This window comes from Lycorma delicatula, chromosome 6 (assembly GCF_047948215.1).
Source record: "Lycorma delicatula isolate Av1 chromosome 6, ASM4794821v1, whole genome shotgun sequence".
Taxonomy (NCBI): Eukaryota; Metazoa; Arthropoda; class Insecta; order Hemiptera; family Fulgoridae; genus Lycorma; species Lycorma delicatula.
Window position 1 is genome coordinate 109,148,336 of NC_134460.1, and position 23,097 is coordinate 109,171,432.

General features: G+C 28.8%; 1 protein-coding gene across 1 annotated transcript in view; it reads left to right on the plus strand.

Annotated features, from left to right (window-relative positions):
- Positions 1-23,097, plus strand: part of bark (C-type lectin domain-containing protein bark beetle) — a 225,762-nt gene that overhangs the window by 165,136 nt on the left and 37,529 nt on the right. Inside the window, exons 16-22 of the mRNA XM_075368299.1 lie at positions 3,212-3,455; positions 5,559-5,673; positions 8,367-8,576; positions 12,443-12,869; positions 16,069-16,338; positions 17,198-17,487; positions 22,525-22,784. Of these exons, the coding sequence (XP_075224414.1) occupies positions 3,212-3,455; positions 5,559-5,673; positions 8,367-8,576; positions 12,443-12,869; positions 16,069-16,338; positions 17,198-17,487; positions 22,525-22,784 (1,816 nt within the window). The remainder of the gene's footprint in view (positions 1-3,211; positions 3,456-5,558; positions 5,674-8,366; positions 8,577-12,442; positions 12,870-16,068; positions 16,339-17,197; positions 17,488-22,524; positions 22,785-23,097) is intronic.

Consider the following 23,097-nt stretch of genomic DNA (forward strand, 5'->3'; position numbering starts at 1 on the left):
AGCTACTAATTTGATCATTGAAATCAACACCTTTTTTGGCATCGTTGTGATTAATTATGTGCTCTGGTTTTGTCACTGGTTCCTTTCACAACTTTTTCTGTAAATATTAACAAGTCATGTTCCTCTTTTGTAATTAGTATAAGTACCCGTCACTTGTCTTTCCACATAATTATTTTTATGTTCTCCTTCATAATCCCAATTATTTCTCCTTTTTTAATTCTTTGGTAAACAATATTCTTTAGCAGATATTTCCGATCTTTTCGTAATGTTCCACACATGTTTGTTTTTTGCAATAGCAAGTAATTTGCTGCATTGATGCTTGTATAGAAGTTGTCTACTTAGTGTATTCTTCCAAATTCCATTAAATTTTTTAACAGTTCTTTAATTACAAATAACACATGACTTTCTCTAACATTAGTGTCCCCTTTTCCTTTGTTAATTAAAAAATTAAACACAAAACAATTTGTAGTGCAAAGTTTGTATATTTTCACACCATATTTATGCCGCTTATTTTTTATATACTGCCTGAAAGACAGCCAACCCTGCCATGGTACCATAGACTCATCTATTACAATGTTCTCTCCAGGAATGACGCATTATTGGAATTTTTATAATAAATTATCAATTAGAGGGTATATTTTGTAACATTTATCATGTTGTTTATGAGAATCATCAACAAAGTGCAAACAACGAAGGAGTTGTTTGCACAAAACAAACTGAAAAATCGATCACATGACTTAATATTTGAGATAAAATCATTACGAAACATATTATCTTTTCACCAGTAAAGCTGCAGTTTTGGTGAATTAATCATACCCATAGTCATAATAAAGGGAAAAAAATTTTTCAAACTTGTTTTTGTCAGTTTCAGTCCACTTTTTTTATTCTGCTATTTATAATAATAGACAAACATAATAAGACAAACATTTACATCTGCAGAATTAATGTGTGTTATGGGACTATTTGGGCCATAGATAATTTCAAGGACAAACACTGCTGCACAGAAAGTCTGTTGAGATGAATCGAGCTGCACACCAAACCATTGCTTTGTATGGGATAATATGTCCCGTAATGTACTCTAAAAGGCTGCCTATCTCTCATTGCTGCAGCAAACATGTTGAAGTGGTATAATTTTAAAATACATACTAATAGATGATCCTATGTAGCAAAGATGTTTCTATTTCATTGTAAGTGTCTGCATCATTTCAATTTGTAATCTGATTTTCTTGTAAATTTGTAGAACTTCTGTTCAGATGCTATTACTTACAGCTCGTTCTGATAGACTTATATTTGTTTATCCCTCCTTATTTCCTTTTATATTTATTCTAAAATAACAAATAAACTTGCTTTAAAACTTACATAAGACAAAAATCTTCAAATAAGTACAATATGATGCAGAAGTAAAAAAAAACTGACAAAATATGTGTGAAGAGAATGATTTACACATTAAGTGCAAATGTCAATAGACTTCTCTGTCTTAATTCTTTTATATTTAGGTTATTTTTCTTCAAAAAATTATGAATACTAGTGGCAACCTCTGACTTTATTTGCATACTTATAACAATATAGTTTATAAAAAGAGATTTTTTTTTCTTTAAAGAAAATAAATAAAGGATTCATCAAAATTTTTGCAGTAGTACTCATGGAATAAAGAAATTAACACATTTCACAAACTGAAAAATTGTTTAAAAACTGCATAATTTCTTAATTTTTTGAAAAAGGAACATATAATATTTAGTTTATTTTCTAGTCCTGTTATTTTTGTCAAGTTTATTTTTTATGCTGCTTTTCAGTTGTTCAACTATATGAGGATTACTAGTTTACTCAATATTTTTCATAACCAAGAAACATTCTGGTTTTGTTTGATTAGCAGACCTGAAGGGCCATGATTATTTTTTTGAGATGTGATATAAAAACCTTTTATAGAAAATTTTTGATTTTGGCTGCTGTATTAGTTATGGGACCATTTCGTTGCTGGTTTTGACAATGCCTAGCTTTAAGTGTCTAAAAAGTTATAAATTATTTATAATGATAAAAGCATAGTTATTTAGAGTATTATTACAATAAAAATAACTCCAATTATTTTATTCTGTGAAAAAACCAATTTCATAGGGATGATTTTTATAACTTGTGAACTTATTTTGTCCTAAATTTGGTTATTATGTACGTTAATGTGTATGCCTTATCACTGAAATAAAAAATTAATATTGTTTATGAACTTTTAATAAGCAATTAAAATCTCTTACAGTAACTGATGTGTAGCTTCATTCTTTAAGTTGATTTACATGATTTTGTACTTAAGATCATCATTTTAAGTATCCTATTGCTCTTAAAAATGTTGTTTTTGAATTCTAACTCAAGAACATAGTTTATACTGAGATGGTTTTAGGATACTGTAATGTTTAATTTTTAATGTTTCAACTACTTTGACCATTAGCTCTAAGAACAGCCTAAGTGTCTTGAATTGCCTCATACCATATATTATTTGTAGTGTATGTTAATTTTTAATCGCTCAATTGCTTTTATGAAAGCAGTAACCTAAAATAGACATAAAAATAATAATTTTACTATATATTGTTGCTGAGAAAAATATTTTCAAATTTCGGATTGTGTAACTTCAGGATCTCCTATTAATCAGACAAAGAAAAGATAAAATGACATATGGAGGTGGTTTGTTATGTTATGAGGGAGATTATATTGAAAAAAGAATCATATAATAGAATTTGAGGCTCTAAAGGAAGAGGGTAATCCAAGAAATAAACATTGTAAATCCATAAGGAAGGTAGTAAACTAAACAATTATTAAAAGAATCACAAAACTAGCCAGATCAAAGAAGTTTATGTATCCTCAACAAGATCCAGTTTGACAAAGGTCATTGACAAAGAGTTTAAATTATTAAGTCATATACAATTATTCTTTTTATCCTAAAATATATTAAAAATTACAATACAAAAAATAACAAAAGTCTTAGCACCAATCAGTAAACCAAAGGAGCAAACTTCAGTGAATGTATAGAATTATAAATCTTGTCCTATTTGGAATGTTGTTTATTATGGTTTATTTCTAGTAAATTTGATTAGAAAACCAATTTATTTGTGATTAAAGAAAACTGTTCTTATGCTAACATAAGGATACACCCTTATTTTATTTTAATTGATATGGTAGTTATTTAATTCATGTTTTTCTAAGTAATTATTTTGTTATTTTGTAGTGTAAACCTGGATTTATGGTTGGTATTCAGCTTTTAAATCCTACCCATAATAGAAGTACTGAAAATATAATTATATATGATACTCATACTATCAGTAATGTTAAAGCGAATGTATTGATTTGGAATGTACGTAATGACCTTGCTGCATTTCCAGCAGCCAGTAGTTCATTTGGTATTGTATTAGATTATCGTAGTGGCTTGGATGCTTTAGGAGGTGCTGTTATAGTTGTGTCTGCTATAAGAGGTAAATAATTACTTTTAGTTTACTTGTTTTCAATTGTATAATTTGTTTCTTCAGTTTTATAATAGAAATAATATTTTTAATTTAACTCTTTTCTTCAGTTGCAGAAGTTCTCTGCTTACATACATTCAAAGATCCTATAAGTAACATACCGCATTATCCATGATGTACTAACTTGTTTATGAATTCATAAATTAAGCCTATTTTTCATTCAATTGATAATGTATTTTTCTGGATTGTAAAGGATACTCTTTCCAGATAAGCAATGATTAGTAAAGAAAAAGATTGATAATATCAAACCTTCAAACTAATATCAAACTGACATTTTACACTTTTAGTTATTGGTATAAAAATGTTGTGATTTAATCATGTATACATTAGAGTTTTGTATTTAACAAAAAAAAAAGTATGTATATATAATAAAACTTAGTTTGTAAGTTTCTTGTCTACTACTCCAGGTTAAAGACCTATATAATTTCATATATTTGTAATTCATCATTGGAAAGGGAGTTTTGGTAATTTATCTTTTTAATAATTACTCTTTGCCAATTTAACATGATTATTCCTACATATTAATTTAAATAAACACAATGTACTCAGTTGTATTCAAACTTATTTTAACAGAATTTTCAAATGTTAAAATACCAATATGTATTAATAAAAAATTAGATTAGAAGCATTGTTTTATTTGATTAGGGTTCACATTTATATAAAAATATTCACAAAAATTAAATGAAAATTTCAAAAACCATTTTGTATAAATTTTTATGTTTTAAATGGTAAAAAAAAATTAAGAGACTATGAGTATGCAACATTTGTAGGTAAAAATATAACTTCAAAATTTGTTTATTATGAAATATGTACTAACATAAAAAAATTAAGCTATTTTTGAAAAACTTTATAATTACCTTATTTTAATCATATGTTTACAGATACAGTAACTTTTTAATTACGTTTTGCTGAGTGAGAGGATTTTTATATATAGAAGCAATGGAAATAATAAATTGCTGAAAAATGCTGTTTGGCTTTGTAGAGAATGTTTCTTACCAAGCTTCCATCTTGCAATGGGTTAAAAATCTTATTATAGAATGTTTTTCAACTTGTGTATTTTATAACTGCCCTGAGAATTACTTGTTTTTTTTTTTACATTTCTATTTTTATCTGTGATTTAGAATAAGCAAAATAGCTAATGCTGAAATTTTGCTTGAAATTCCATTTTAAATTTGTTATTTGATTATATATGAACTGTGAACATAGTTAACCACTCCAAATAGCCTGTTTAGTGTCACCATAATGCTCATAATTTAATCTCACCACTCCCATAATAAAATTTGAGAATTTTTTTATTCAGATAAAGCTGTATTAAAATCCAGTTTAATATTATTACTTTCACAGCATTTTATTATATAATATTGTAATAAGAGAAAATATTGTGAGTCAAAAATATGGGTTCTTGTCACTTTAAGATTTAATGATAATATTAAATGTTTGTAAAAACTGAACAAGGTAATGAGGTAGTTTTCAAAACAACTGAGAATGTTTTGCAAACCATTTGTGGGTTTTTTCTTATAATTATTTATGATATTTGTCATTCAGTAATAGACTGTGCTGTTGGTAATTTAGGATAATTCTTGTGCATTACTAATATTAATAGAAAATGTTGTGCATAATATCATAAAAATCAGCTAGTGGCTTAGTGAAAACTGAAATAGTCATTTAATTAATAAAATAATATATCAGAAATCAGACATAAAAGTTATGCCCTTTTTCAAACACCAGCGTATTTTACGAATGAAAATCATCAAGCATTATTCTAGTTACTAGTTAATAAGTTGATTAACACATTGGTCTTTGAAAAAAAAATGTACATTCTCAATGAAGTTTCAGAGTTGGCTAACTCACAACTTTCATACTGAACCTTTTTCATCCATACCTCTACATAAAATCATTCATCCCTACGGACAGATTGTTTTTTAACATAATTATTATCAGTTACTCTTGCCACTAACTACTATGTATTAGATATATATCCTAAAGAATGTTTTTAAAGAATAATTAAATTTTTCTTGTAAATTGTTTTGTATAATTTTTTTTCTCAATTTTTAGGACCAACATATGATGCCTTAGGGAGAATTACCAGAGGACCAATACCAACTTTAAGTCTGACTAATACAAGAATAAAAGGCAACAGCCGTGGTATATGGGCTTCGTTTTACAATAGGTAAGAAAATGAATACCAAATTTTAGAATAAAAGTAATTATTTATTTTAATTTTAATATAAAATATTGCTTTCTTATTGTATTTTATCCTGTTGTGTGTTTTGTACCTGTGTAAATTTATGTAAACATATTAGTGTTAACTAATCCAAAACATTCTTGCAGTATATATAAACATAATATTCATGTGGATATTCAGTCAACAGCAGCTATCATTTTTGTTCGTATAATCAAATGTTCAGATGAATTCAGTACTTGCTGATAATTCATAGTCCATCAGATTTTTCTTGTCATTTGTTACACAAGATGTTTTTATTTATTTTAATCTTTTATTCAGTTGTGTTAATCTTTTGTGTTAGTGTACCAGTATGTAAACCTTTAAAAACTTCATGACGTATATTTGTTTTTATGCTTACATATTTATTGTTTTCATTTAATATTGTTTATTGATTTATTTAAAAAAATGTAATTCATTAATAAATCAAAAGTAAATCATTATTGTTTATAGACTGATTACAGAAGCCCCTGGATAATCCGAACTAATAAAAATCTGTGGCTATTCAGATTATGAAAAATTTGGATTATTAAGCGTTCAACTTAAAGGTACAGGATAGAGTATCAAGGCAAGTTTTGGATGTCAAAATAAGTGCTGAAACTTTCTTTCAGTATACAAACAACAATTTTATTACTGTGTTGATATTTACAATCTAAAAATGGATTTTATTTTTGTTTTTTTAAAAAGTCCTGTGATTTTTATCTGTTTCATTGAAGTTAGCGACTAAGTTGGAAACATTCTTTTGCATTTACGTTAATCCAGTTCATAATATCTTCTTTTGTTGTTCCCAGTTCAAGGTTCTAATTACTTCTACTACGCTTTCTATTTGTTTAATTAGACTTTTGCCTACATTTTCAATGTGTTTAATCATAGAAGGTAAAAGTTTTTTCCATAATGCTCAAATTAAAGACTTGTCAATTGAATCCAAAGCAGTAGCAAGAGAAATCACATTTTTCAGATTAATTACTTTAAGCAGGCTACTATATCATCATTTTGAGAAATTACTTGTATTAGATCCGTTGCAATGTGGAGGACCATAAAACCCTTCTGGTAGGTTTTAGAGCGAATGTGAACTGTAGATGCGTAGGTGATAAATTGAAACAATGCCTTGTTGCTTATTGAATGGTTATTTAATATCTTGTCGTCTTGACATTTCGATATCATATGATTGAACATTTAACATATAATGTAATACATATAATTAAACTTAATAACGTATAAATATAAAAAGAAAATAAGTGTTCATCCGAACATTAGTATGTGTGTCCATCCGGACTGAATGTACAACACGACCGCTCTGGGTCAGATTCTAGCGCCAAATGAATACAGGTCGCTACATCATAATGACCACTCCTTGCGGTAGGTATTATGACGTAGGACATGGTGTGACCATAGCTTGCCGGAGAGTCCTAGGTCTGACTAGGTAGCAGTACCCACCAGCACAAGTGGAACGTAACAACTTGGAAAAGAAAATCTTTTCTGTATTTAATTTTAATTTACATTTTGGTCCATTGATTGTAAAATGGCTGTGTAATTTGGTGGCAAGAACATAGTGGTTATTTTTCAATCTTCATTAGTCAACTGTTCTACGTCTGGATGCCCTGGACAATTATCTAACTACTGAGCCTTCTCTTTCAAATTGATAGATTTCAAGTAATTCTTCACAGACGGCACAAAAACACCGTGAAACCATTTATAAAATATTCATCCAAGCATTTACCTGATTTCTGTATTCAACTGGCAATAAAAAAATTTTAAACACCCTTGGATTTTTAGCTTTAACTATTATTAAAAGTTGTAATTTATGATAACCAGAAATTTTAACGCAAATTATAAATGTAATACTCTCTTTTGATATTTTTCAACCTGGAACAGAAGCTTCAGGTTGATGAGCGAATGTTTTATGAGGCAGCAATCGCCGCAGCAAACTGCTTTCACTTAGTTATCAATTTTTTTTTCTGTCAGTTGTAGTTATTTAATTTTTTTTAAGAAGTTTATTTTGAAATGGCTCAACAACACTAGGATTGGAAGAAAGTTTTTCCTCCTGTAATCAACAGACAGGGTATCCCATATCTTTTTTTAAATCCTTTCAACACTCGACACGAGTAGGAAAGGTTAAGTTTGTGTGTAGACTCCACTATTTAAACATTTATTTGGTGTAACATTATCGTTGTATTATAGTTTGTTAGTTGATTATGTAAACTGTGATTTGTTTATGGTTTTGTGATTGTTTTAGGGCTTCTGAAATATTTTATTAGTCTTATTTAAAATTAATTTGCATAGATAGCCTACAGGCTACCTAGGCTTGTTTGGTAGGTAGTTCTAATTCCCTTTGAACTGCACACCTGGGAGTGAAACCAATATTTCTACTGTGTTTTATTGTACATTTTTTAAATTGTTTAGTATTACTTCAGTTTCTGACAGTTATTTATTATTAAGTGGGCTGTTAATTTTTTTTTTAACAGCTGTTGTTGATAGTAACCATCTTTATTTGTAATAAGCTTGTTATTAAAAGCTTATGCAATCTAACATTATTCTATCAACTGACTGGAATATATGATTTAACTTAGCCTTAAAGAAATGGAAAAGTGGAATAAAAGAAAACAGATACCATTATTCTTTTATGATCTCTTTTTTTACAGATATTTGACTGAAAATTATGAACACTTTTTAAGAAAATCAAATGAATCAATTCAACTAGTAGCATGTGACATATCACATAATAAAGAGGAAGCTGTGTACATTGATTCACCATTCTGGAATATATACGAAAGTAATATCTCAGAAATAATTGTAGTCATCAATAATTCTCTTATCACAGACAATGGCAGAGGGATATTCCAGTTTAGCAGGTAATTTAAAACATCTATTTATTTTTGCATTAGATACCTAACACCTATTGAGTAGAACTACTCCAAGATTTCATTTGCAGACATATTAAAGAATAATCATATAAGAAAAGTGAATCATAAAATTAATATCAATCAAAATCTAAATTACAACTAAAATAACAGGCAAAAGAACAGTCAAGTAAAACAAACAAGCTCAGTACAAAAATCTCATTTATTCTACAAAATCCATTCTCCATTTGGAAAGTTCTCCCTACAAATAGATAATTATCAGTCAGAACCTAATTCAGAATCTTTAATGTCTTCAAACAGTGATGTTTCAGTTTGTGCTATTATATTATAATCTAAATTGTCTTCAATTTCAGCTTCGGTTCAAGTAACCAACCTCTCAGGCTTCTAATATTCTGATAAAAGAACTTAATAGAATCAACATTGCTGTGTGGTTATTGGTATTCTTCTTTTTGCAAGCGATATATCGAACTCAATTATCATAGGCAAAGAAAAGATGCTCTTTACCAATATTAGTTCTTGTTTAATTTCAGAGTGTACCTCATTTGTTTTGTTATTTTGTAAGATCTCTTTTTATAACATATCTACCATTTGCAATATATTTTTATATTGAAATATCCAGTTAACATGATCTGATCTGATCTTCATGTATACATAAGTAAAACTGTTTATTTCTTCAAAACATTCTAAAACCTGAACTGATTGCCTCGTAAAAATGCTGTCTCATTAAATTTAGCAAATGAGAATGTATAGAGACAATATTCTGGCTCAACGTGTATATTTAAATTAAATTTTTTACTTTTCCTTGAAAATTCTTACTGTGGATTATGAGGGTTGATGACCCAAGGGCTCAAACTGATAAAGACTTCCTTTTAACACCATTCTTGTTACACTAACACACATATACACAATCAAAACAATTTTTTGCCAGTTGTGGCACATCCCATACACAGTAACAGTGGCAGAAGCTGTTTTGGTTGAGCTGCCATACTACCATACATCATGACATCTTTAAAGCTTCTTTTCTCTGTAACTGAAAGAGTTTTTGAAAAAGACAGAGATCTTTTTTGTAAAAAAACTTTTATTAAAATACTGCAAGTAATCTCCAAATTTGATTTAACTAATTGTTTGGCCATAGTAAAGTTGAATATCAGCAAAGAACATAATCTGGTTGTTACCATAAGCCATTAAAACAGCCACCATCTTGAAACAGCGAAATATTTTGTAGTGGGAATAGTCCTATGTTCTTACCATACATAAAAAATTATTCATGCAAATGTTAATTAATCAATTGGGTTAGTAATTTTTGTATCAAACATCTGAAACTTCACAACACGCCACCTAAACACTCATTCTTGACAAATATCATAGTTATTTAGACATACTTGTGCTATCTGTGTGTTAAATCGAGAACTTCCTGAACAGCCCTAGAAATATTAAAAGTATAAATTGCATTACAAATTACAAAAAATTCATTGAATTAATATCCATCAGGTACAATGATAAAAAATGTTGAGCAATTTTTAAAATTTTACTTATTTTAAAAGTTATAAGATTTTTGCTTGTGTTTTATTTAGCTTTTCCTCTAAATCAAACTTTACATGAAAGTAGATTTTAAGAAATGATCAATCAATGATTAGATGTGTAGAACAAATAAACGTTTTATGAATATCTTAAATAAGATTCCCCATAGATGTTTTAAAAAAATTGTAAGAAAAATATCTGATTTTTGTTTTATTTATATGTTAAATAATTTTTACTAAAATTATTTTAGTAAAAAATAATGAATTTTATTAATCTTTTTATTTATTATTGTTCTTTTAAATACTGTGAATATCATTTGAAACCTGATACAAATATAATTATTTAAAATTTTATAGAACTTTTAAAAGATAATTAAAATGATAGAAAAAATTAAAAGTATTTCCTAGTATTTTGGACTATGTATTGTGTTTAGTTAAAATTCTTTAATAAAATCGTAAGATATTTTAAGATTTCGTATTTAACATTTATATCACAAGAATGTTATAATTTCTTTCTGTATCTCAATAAAAATTTGATGTTTCATGCAAATCTGCTAAGGTATTTGACTGAAAGATTAATGAGGTACGTAACTATGTTAAATGAAAAGAAAACAATTTATTAGAACTGTGATAGTGCTTGATATAACAATATATGCTGTACTTAAATGTTATCAGTATTAGTATTAATCAGTATTAGTCACAGTGTGAAATGCTTTACCATTGCTTTCATATTATTAAATTTCATTTGGAAGTAATATTTATTTTTAAATTTGTTTTTTGATGCTAAAATTATGCTTTATGTCATGAAATAAGTTAATTTTATACATGCTTCATTAGATTCAGTGGTTGTTGCTTATAAATAAAGATGTAGAGAATTTTAAAATATTTTTCTCTTTAGTAGATGATTTTCAAACAAATTTGTAATAGTTTTAAAATGATTTAAATATGTGTACTAGTGTATATTCTTTATACTGATGTTAATTATGATAGATAACTTACAGTTTTTATAAAAACATATTTTTAAAGAATTCATATTTTCATATTTTTAAAGAATGCTTCTGTAGTTCAAGTTTTTTTACTTCAAATATAAACCGGAATCACTGTTATATTATTGTTTACTTATAATATTGGTGAAACAACAAATATTTGCAGTTCTGTTTGAATGTTAATATCCGTGATGTAGCATGTTTAAACAGTTTTAAATAAATTTCAGTGTACTTTATTTTAAGGTAATCTGATTCTGAACTACTGTTTACCCTTAATCAAAGTCCTTCAAAGATTGCTATTGGGAGCGAATATTGTACTGTTTAGTACGATGCTGGCTTGTTTTTAGTTTTAAAACATCTTTGTTATCATGAGTTTTATTCTATGTATAGTTTAGATCATTCATTAAGACATTTTCAATTGCAAAGGCAGGTTTCCAATGGGAAGATCATTGAAAACCTAATCCAAATATCAATCCTTCATCTAGTATTCGGAACTTCCACTAGCAATCTGAAAAAACTTGCTTAGAAAAAAGTTTGCACAGACTCAGTTAAAGTTTTTATAACTTTTAATATAAAATAAAATGTTTTGTATTTGATTAAAATGGTTATGTTTAGTTAATTTATCTTACACAAACTAGCTTGCATGGATGTTGTTGACTGCAGTAGTACCACACTATAAATATTTTCATATTTGTTTTTTAATGATAAGATCAGAATTTCTTCTTTTTGCTTTAGTTTACAAAATTTAAGATTTGCTACTGACTTAAAAACTTCCTACTGAAATCCTTAAGCTTCCTAGACTTTCTTTTTTTTAATGCAATTACACCACTTGAAAATCAGCAATTTTTATCATTGGCAATCCAAAAAAAATGCTGCATTCAAAAATTGGTTATGCCAGAAACTTTTGTTTTTTATTATTGGGAAAAAGGGATTTTCTTATATATTGAATTGTGTAAATAAATATATTTCTAGTTTGGTTATAAAATGTTCATAAGTTTTAATTTGCATTCTTTCGGGACAGAAATTAATTAGATTTATTAAATTGTATAAAAGAAATTGTTTAATTTTTGTAAGCACATTTTCGACTGGGCTTATCCTAATTTTTATTACGTATTCTACTCTAGGTATTTTTTATTTGATTGCCCAGTATTTCATTTGTATTTTTTTGTTGATAATGTATTTATCCACAAATTATGGACATCTGATTTATGAGAAACTGATGTAAGTTATCATGTCTTAAGTGACACCTTTCTAGAATAATAATATTAATAAACATTAAGAAAATATTTATGTCTAATAACAATTAGTAAATTCCTTAAATTTTGTTTTAATTCAAATTTTTTTCTTCCAGAGATTTGCGTAATTCAAACAATCTATTTCACTGGCAACTACATGACAATTCTATTGAACGTAATACAGCAGGTGGACTTGAACTCTCATTACCATACGTATGGCAATATAATGAAAATTTCACTCATTCAGTAAGATTACGTAACAATACTTGGCGTAATAATAATATGTTTGGTGTTATTGTTGGAGGACATTTTGCACGTCTTAATATAACTCGGAATGTATTTGAAGATAATATTTGTCGGAATGGATTAATTTCAATTCAAGGAATGGAAAAACGATTGCTTATTACTAAAAACATTATTGAGAGAAATTCTGGAACATTCATGTTGGAATTTAAAGCTGATAGTCAGTCTGAAATTATGGGTGATTTATTTGCTGAATGTATGGAAAATTTGATAAAGAAAAATAAACCACCATCCCCACAGGTATGTAGCATAATTGAAATAGTTTTCATGTCTTTTTATTCTAAATTTTTTATTTTTCTCAGTAACTTAATCTTGTTTCACATTATATTCAATAATTTTACTATAAAATTTAATTTTGAGTCATAAATTTTACTAACATACTGATCTTACTCACTTTATGAACTATTGATAAAGATACATAGAGAACCAATATTCTTTATTTAAACAAAGCATCTTGTCTAGTTCTGTACTGAAGAAAAATGTTATGGCAATTCTAAAAGAAACTATTTGTATTGAAATTATGAATAAGCCTGTAACTTTAATTTTTGTTATGATGGTTCAAAGAAAAAGTATATATATATTTCAAAAAGTATATATATATTTCATTAATATATTGTCTATTGTGTTAATTTTAAACTTACCATATATTTCCAGTAACTAGTTTTCATGATATCCCACATCATCAGTTTGTATTAAATTCTATATCTATTAAATTAAAAAATTTTCTTTTGTTTGTCATTTTATTCACAGTTATGTTTTATATTTTCAGTAATATTATGAGTGTACATGCAAATTTTGCTGTCCAGTATTGGACAGCAAAATTTACATACATACTCATAATATTATTGAAATTATGAAACAACTTTAAATAAAATTACAAAAAATTAAAAGAAAGAATATGTTTTAATGTAAAAGATGCAGAATTTAATTCTAACTAAAGATGCAGATACTGTGAAAAGTGTTATTGGAAATTAAATATGGTAAATTTAACTTGTCCACTAATTATCTCAAATTAATATTAATATTACCTCAAAGTTTTCTACTACCAGCATATCACAGAATAAAAATATCCATAATATTTACAATACATGTTTTGGGTGTAAAAAATTTGAGAAGTTCCCAGTAAAAATAAATAGATTTTATTTTCACCAAGTATTTTAATACTTTTCTTGCTTTTTTCAAATACAAGGTCTATTCAGAAAATAACCGAAATTTATTTTTTTAATATTTTTTATTAATTTTACAGATTATTGGTCCTTGTCTCCTTCAAAGTACTCCCCTCTCCTATTCACACATTTTTTCCCAGCAGTGTTTCCACTTAATAATTAATAAGAAAGAAGTGTTTCCACTTAATAATTTTGGAAATAAGAAAAAATCACAAGGAGCCAGGTCTGGTGAGTAGGAAGGCTGAGGGAGGACAGTCATCTGATTTTTGGCACAAAACTGATGAATTGACAAAGCTGAGTGTGTGGGCACATTATCTTAGTGAAAGAGCCTTGAGATGTCTTGCCTCAACTCTGGTCTCTTTTTACAAATTTTTTCATGTAACCATTGTAAAATGTCTTGATAGTATGCATGGTTCACTGTTTCACCATGAGGCAAGAATTGAAAATGCACACTTTGATTAAAATAAAAAATAAAACAAACATCACTTTGACATTGGATCAAGACTGACGTACTTTTTCGGAGAATGGAGATATTTAGCCAATCCATGATTGAACTTATGTCTCGATGTCATAGCCATAAACCCAGCTTTCATCTCCCATTATGATACTTTACATGAATGTTTCATCGTCATTGACTTGTTCAAGAAGTTGCCAACAAACGTCCACTCAATATTATTTCTGCTGTTCAGTCTTCAAACAAGGAACAAACTTTCCTGCAACTCGATGCATGTTCAATTTTTCAGTCAAACTGTATGGCATGATCCAATTGAGATTCTTACCTTTTCTACAAGTTCTCTGACAGTCAGTTGGTGATTTGCACGCATTAGATTGTTGATTTTCTGAACTTGGGTGTCATCAGTTAAAGTTGAAGGCCTTCCTGATCGAGGATCATCTTCAACTGACTGACAGCCACTTTTAAATTGTGAAAACCATTCATAATCTTGCTTTTGACCCAGAGCATCATCTCCATAATCTTGTTTCAAAAGTTGAAACATTTTTGTGAAAGTTTTCCACTGTTTCATGCAAAATTTTACATTGTATTGTTGCTTCTGAAAATCACAAATTACAAAAATCGCTACTAGCACCTAAACACATTGCACTAATAACAACATATTGCATATCAACATTATTGTATTGTATAACAACATATTATCGTGTTATTGCAATAACAATAACACGAAAATTAAATGAGGTATCAACAATCCAAGAACATGTGGTTACAGAGGAGGTTATGCAGAACAAAATGCTGCCAACCACACATCACGAAATATCTCTGTTGGTGCATAATTAAAAATGTTTGTGATTATTTTCTGAACAGACCTCGTAGTTTATAAGCAGTGAACTAGTTTACTGTTTAAACATTTTTTAAGCTCTTTTATTGTTATATTTCCTTCATGTAATTATTAGTCTTAATCTACTATGATCATCCCTTTTTCAAGACTTTTTAAAAAATAATGATTGCTGCTAGGTTTGATGATGAAAAGCAGTTCTGTTGAGATTTTTCTCTTGTAAATCTGTGAGATTATTTTGTAAAACATAAATTTATTGAATAGTATTAAAGTTAGACAATAGTGTCCTTTTTTGAAGAAGGATGAATATTCATGATGAAGAAGAGAGTTATTACCCTGCAGGTTATTACAGATAATTGGTGGAAAAAGATGTTAAAAACTGTCTATACAGCTTCAGAATTATCTTTCAAACTATTGAATATTTAAGTCAATAATTAATGAAAAAGAAAAGCAAATGAAGGCTAAAAATACAGTTTAACAGATAATTGAAATCACTGCCCGCAAGTAATCCAAATGAAAGAAGAACCTAGTAAAATGAAATTAACAATACCTGAAAAAATTATGTACCGGTAGTTGTATTTGTATTCTGATTCTATAATTACAGTTGGTGTTGTGCAGCTGCTGACAATTCCTGTGACAGGACCTTTAACTGAATACCAATCACAGAGTATATCAGTAATATAGAAATTAAACCAACTACAATTACCTAAACCATTTCTTTGGAATTAATCAGGGACCTGAAGCTCTAGAAATGGCTCCAGTAACAACTGATTAACTATGAGTATATTAATAGCTTAAAAGACAGATGATATTTCAGAAAACCAAGCAACTTAGTATAGAATACCAGTTTATTCAAAATAGAGTTTTCTGTCATCATTCAGCTTTCAAAAATAAAATTTTGCTTGCATTACAAATGTTGAAAAGATATATTTTAATTTAATAAGAGATTTTGATTGTAATATTATCTTATTGTACCTTTTTCAGACTCCATCCAGTGTAATAGTATTTGATGGATTGCAAAGAGTTCGTGTTCGTAGAAATTTGTTATCTGATAATAGTTTGGGTTATGCATTAGTTGCTGGTGTAAGAACAGCTCGTTTGGACTCATCTTTAGATGTTACTGAAAACTGGTGGGGAACTACTGATATAAATGTTATTAAAGAAAAAATATTTGATTTTGATGACTGGAATAATCATGCTTTAGCTAACTTTAGACCATATCTGATTGAAGAATCATTTGAAGGTTCATTGTCAGTAAGTATTTTAGTATAAACATATTTTTCTGTATATTTATTGACTGTTACATATTCAGTTACTAGTAACTTTTTATTAAATAATATAGTGAGTACAATCCATAAATTCTAAGGATTATTTTATAAAAAATGAAACTTAACTAAAATTATTCCTTACTGTTGCCTTTTAAGTAGTTCCCTTAGAAGATTATAAATTGTTATCATTGTTTTCTCTTATTTGAATGAAACCTGAAAATCTTTTCTTGTTAACACCTCATATAATTTTTCACTGGATTTTCTCAGAGATTTCAAATTTTTTTCTCTTCAATTTCATGTTGAAGAATAGAAAGAAAAATCACAGGGCACAAATCTGGTAACATAAGATTGGGGACAATTACATAGTTTTTGGAATCCAAAAACTGCTGTGTCAGAAGGTGGTTATTTACCTGAGGTGTCAAGGTTCATTATTGTGATAGAATACCTAGTTGTTGCTGTGCCACTTGTGTGGTAGTTTTGTCTTAATTCTTCTTGCTACTATTTTAGAAGTTTGCATTATATGTCTAGCTCCAAAAAAATTAACATGGTACCTATCAAATTTTGGGTAAAATTTCCATCTTCAGAGTAGAGGAAGGATGATTAAAATTTTTATCATTATATTTTAATTTTGTTATTATATTTTTTATCATTATAAATTAATTTTTTGCCATTTGTAAACTAATTGTTCCAAGTGTATATCTGGACATAACATATACCATGATCACCAAATGTTTATTTATAAACTTTATGCATTTGCATCATTAAAAATAATCTAGTGATTGTTTAAAATTGACTGTAAGTCCTCTTGAAATAATGTCTAATTTCTGTATTTTTTCCTTTTACAGGGCTCATGGGATCAACCTGATATAATAGATCTTTTTAATCTTGGTGGAAGACTTAAAGGATCATTAACTCTTCATCCAAGAAGTGACCCGTATGTTATAAATTCAGATTTGACAGTAATGCCTGATGTTACATTAACACTTACACCAGGTGTTGTTATGGAATTTGCTCCAAAAGTAGGTATACTTGTACTTGGACGTCTTGTAGCAAGAGGTAGAAGAGGTGAAGAAATAATTTTACGACCACATCCTGGAAAGCAGATTCAGAAACCACTGTCAGCTTTGACTCAAAAGTAATTTTTTTTAGTTTCTATGATTTATGACAAATAAAAGTTATCAATTATAATTCTAGAGAAATTTTTCAAGAAATATGAATTAGTTACATTAATCTTTTGCTTTTTTAGCAGTTAAAATTTATCCACTTTCATAGTGAATATTATTTCTTAGTAAAGTAGATGGAAGTTGTGCTTTCACATTAGTTTAGGAATATAGGAGAGACATAAAAAGGTAAAAGATTTTCCTAGATAAAAAATCCAAGATTTAAAAATTAACTGATCATGGCAAAGAAATAAGCCCAAATTAACCCCAGCTGGCCTCTTTTATTGCCTCTAATGTAGTTTTGTTAAATGTAGGTTATTTGTATTTGTAGTATCCTTTTCTTTTCTAGGTTAGGATTTCTAATTATTGGTCATGGTCATCACCTTTTCCTCTTTAACATTCTTGATCCCTACCCCATTATTAAATCTATGGATGTAATTCTGAGTCTGCTAAATCCTCTTGCTTAGACTGCAGGATTTAAATAAAACAAGCCAGTGCAGCCTTGGTCTCATGTGGTCAAGAACTGCCTTTGGATCAACTTAAGTACTCTGTTTCCTGCCCAGAGAAAAACATATCGGGTAAAATGAGGTCTAATAATCTCTCCATTAAGGGATTAAAGAAAATTATTCATTTGTAATGATATCAGTAATTGGTAGTTATTGCTTAATAATGTGTGCTAGTAATTAATTTAGAATAAAATAATAAATTCTATATAAACTAAATAAATGTTTTTGGAATCTAATTTTCTGACAGTTCCTGTTGTATGCATGACTATGTATTCTGTTGTTTTTTACCATTATCTGCAAACATTGCAGAAAACTTCATATTATGATGAAGTATTCTGAAAATTTTTAATTTAAAAAAAAAATTAATTTTTAGAAATGGTGTTTATTGATAAATTAGTAATAAATAAATATATATATATACACATACACACACACACACACACACACACATCTTTCAAATTCCATAGAGGAGTAGTAGTGTTTGCGTCTCATGGGAAAGATTCTGGGTTAAAATCTAGTTCAGGCTTAGCTTAGTCTATAAAATTTGTCATTCATAAAAAAAGTACAGAAATTGTAATTGGCAAACAACAAATGAATATGTGTATGTTTATAAATATATATTTTTTTTGAAATTAATATTTTTAAGATTCATTATTCCTCTGTGCTGCTAAATTATATTTAAATTCTATTAAATAAACCACCTAGTACAGAATATTGAGATAAGACATATCTTACCTTAATTTCTCATGAAAGTACTTTCACAGTAAGTGTTATATGGATAATAATAATCTCTCCATGAGAGATTGAAATAATTTTGTTATTACATAATAAAGACATAAATAAAAATACTAAAATAATGATAATTGCTTATTAATTTACATGATGCTGATATCCGTTGCAGTTTTTTAAGAATGTCTCTCTCAAACACTGTCTGATAGGTTATCAAATTGAAGTTTTGTTTTTATTTATATGTATATATTTTCTAATATATTATATATACACTTTAGTTCATATTTTTTTGCCAATAATTTCTAAGGGTTTCAGATCTTCTTGCCCTTTCTTGTTGAGAGTACACCCGGCTTATTGTTTTCTTGGGTTTTGATAGGAATCTTGTTTCTTTATTTTTTAATCTCTCATAGTTTCCGGTTTTCGTTTTTAGGTTTTCACGGGTTATGTCTAATTCCTCCATGTCTTTCTGTACTTCGTATAACCAGTTCAGTCTGCTTTTCTTGTTCCAGAAAAGTTCGATTATCCGTCTGATAAGTCTGGCCTCTTCCATTCTGAAAATATGCCCTAGAAAGGAAATTATCTTTTTTCTAAATTTATTAGTTATCGGGATGATCGTTTTGTAAATCTCTTCGTTTGGAATAATTCTCCAAATCCTGTCTTTTTTAATGTTTTTCCCAATGCATTGTCGTAGAATCTGTCTTTCAATCTTTTCCAGTTTGTCGGTAAACCTTGTCTGGTACGGTCCAAATATGGTTTCGCATCCGTAAAGTATTTCTGGTTGGATAACTGAGTTATAATGTCTTATTTTTGTGTTTATGGACATGCATTTTTTGTTATAGATGTTTTGTGTTATTATTGTGGCTTTGATGAGTTTATTTATTCTTTCATTCCAGTTTGGATTTTCTTGGAGGTTGTGTGTGATGTTTTCCCCCAGATATTTAAAGTTTTCTACTAGTTCTATGCCATTATTGTTTATTTTTACTTTGCTTATGCATAGTGGGTCTCTCACCATAATTTTGGTTTTTTCGTATGAAATTTTTAGACCAAGTTTTCCTGTAATCTCTTCCAGTGTTGACAGTTGGTATCTGGCCTCTTCTATATTTTGGGATAGTAGGGCTAAATCGTCCGCAAAGCCTAGACAATTTACTGAGATACCTTTTCCTATTTTATATTTTAATGTTGTCTTTATTTAATTTTTTCTAATCCCGTATTATAAATTCAAGGACACAGTTGAATAAAAGTGATGACAGTCCATCTTCTTGTCTCAGTCCTGTTTTGATGTGGAATGGATCAGATATTTCTCCCCTGAATTTAACCTTGGATTTGGTATCCGTTAGTGTTAGTCCGATGATTTTAACTAGTTTTGGTGAAGCCCTAAATTTCTCAGGATTTTTAGCAGGGATTCTCGATGTACACAATCATATGCTTTCCTGAAATCAATAAAAGTCACTACCAGTTGTTTATTCCTTAGTTTATGATACCTTATAATTAATTTTAAATTTAGAATTTGTTCTGGGCAGCCTCGCCATGGTCTAAATCCCCCTTGGTATTCCCCTAGTTCTTGTTCCAGTTGGTCTTTGATTCTGTTGTAAATTATTCTTGATAGAATTTTGTAAGTTTATATTACTAGGTGGTTTATATTAATAGAATTTAATAACTTTGTGAAAATTCAAATAATTCATCAACATACTGACCACTGTGCCAAATCCCCCAAATAACAACAAAATAACCACCAAACATACTAAGAGAACCTAACAAACTAATACCAACAGTCAACTTTTGTGAGATCCCGCATCATCAGTCGATACAAAATTTCAAAATTACATCAAACAAAAACAAAAAATAAGTAAATAAAAACTAAAAATCTGATGTGGACACCAAACGACTTCCTTTTACACCTATTAAATTACATATACACATTTTTTTTTACAGTCAGAGGTTAATAGTTATTAATAAATAAAATAATATTTAAAATAAAAAAAAGAAGGAAATGAGGTTGGATTCAAACCATTGTGCCTTCCCCTTGTACATCCCAACCCCATAGGGGAAGACACCCGCCTACTAGTGGCGTTCCTGTCGCTATAACCCGCCCTGTTCCTTGCCTTGTTGGGCTTTAACAGGAGTCGTCTATGCCCTCTGACTTTTTACATCTCATAGCAATAACCCTGGCCTTTTTGGGATGCCACCAATGTAAATGCCTCCGTAGACATTTGCATCAGTGATTTAATAACTCAGCTTATTGCCTTAGGCGAGGCCGTAGGCCTCGTCCGGACATCTTGAATGTCCTGCATAATATCCCTCTGAACTAGCTAACCGAGCTCGCAAAGCACGAACCCCGGGCCTAGTTGTACTTATTATGAGCCATTTTCGTGAATGTCTTGTAATTTGAGGCAAAATTAACACAACATACCACCAAACAAGTTGATCGCAACAATAAAATTTAGCTTCCTCTTATACAATCCAAATATTTCATTAATTAAAACTTTATTTGGCCATAACTCTTCAATGAAAATAAGAACCACTTATGATATATTGTTAAAAAGCCCTCAATGAGGGCTGATTACTACAGTTAAGAAAAAGTCCAAAATCCATATTTTTTAATTTTGGACTTTTTTGGACCCTTCTGGTCCAGAATTGCAATCAAAAGGGAATGTGCACAACCAGATGTTAGAACAGTCCTAAATCCAAAATTGTAATATTCTACGGCTAATCGTTTTTGAGTTATGCGAGATCCATTTGTATGTATGTACAGACATCATGCCAAAACTAGTCAAAATGGATTCAGGGATGGTCAAAATCTATATTTCCACTAAAATCTGAAAACTGAAATTTTTCACAATCACAATACTTCGTAGAGGGAAGTAAAAATTTAGAAAACATAAATCCTAATAACCACAACATTTGAACAACACAACTCATTATAAACTGGAATGATCATTCCAATTGAGGGTTATGTTTCCTAAATTTTTAGTTTTTATTTATATATTTTTTGTTTTTGTTTGATTTAATTTTGGAATTTTGTACAGAATGTTGATGTGGAGCTCACAAAAGTTAACTTTTGGTATTAGTTTTTTAGGTTCTATTACTGTGTTTGATGATTATTTTGTTGTTATTTAATAGAATTTAATATATATATGTATATATACAAACACAAAATTACTTATTTCTTTTTTATTTTAATGCGGATTTCTGGGGCTGCCGCCATTCCTCTGCTCCCAACTTCTATCAAAATCTGTCCTGGCAGTCCTCCACATTTAAACCTCCTGCCACCATTACCTCAGTTATGCCATCCATCCATGTATGTCTTGGCCGCTTCATTTTCATCTGCCCGGTGGTACTCATTCCAAAACATTCTTAGGGAGATACTCCTCCACTATTCAATTGACATGCCCAAACCAAGCCAACTGCCTTCTGCGAACATCCATGTAAAATTTCCCCTTCCATATTCATTTTTTCTCCTATCAAAGAGTTCCTCACTTATCTATTCTTGTTCTTTGAATACTGTGCCTCATAAAACCCATTTCAGTCACCAACAATCATTCTTCATCTCTTTTCTTCACATCCCAAACTTCTGAGTTCTACAATATTACTCTGCACCAATAATCTATATATCCTTACCTTTGCCTGTAACCCCATTTGACCATTCCATAAGACTGAGTGTATTGCTTCAGTCATTTTTTTTACTCTTATTAACTCTTATTTCTTTTATATTTATAAAAAAATTAAATGTTTAAGAAAATACTGAAACACATTCATAATAATCAAATTTTTTTTCAGGAGTTTAAGACTTTGTACTGGGAGAAAATGTATTGATTCAACAGCAAAAGGTGAAGGATTTCTGGAATATCTAAATTCAACAACTTTACAGTGGGTTCCTATCTGTGATAGCAGATTTGCAGAAAAGAATGCTGAAGTTGTTTGTCGTGAATTAGGTTTTGAGTCACTCAATGCATGGGTTTCACATGGGCCTCGAGTTGAATTCCATCCTAATTCATTATCTAGGATCTGGTCTTATCCAGAACCTGTTCAGTGCTCAGGTATAACATTTTCATTAACTATAATTTTAGCTTGAAGTCATTTATTTTTCTTTAATCCATTTATTACAAAAACTCCTGAACTAATATCTGTAATTAAGTTTGTACACAAATTTTAACTATGAATTTACAGTTTTCTAACAACACTTGATTGCTATGTTTAAAATTTCATCACTTACATATAACAAAACACCTATGCCCAAAATAGCATTGCTAACTAAATAAATAAGTTAGCAATTGCTACCCAGAATTCTTAAGCAGTTAAGTTTCATGAATTTTAACTATCAAAATATTACACATTTTTTATTCATGATTG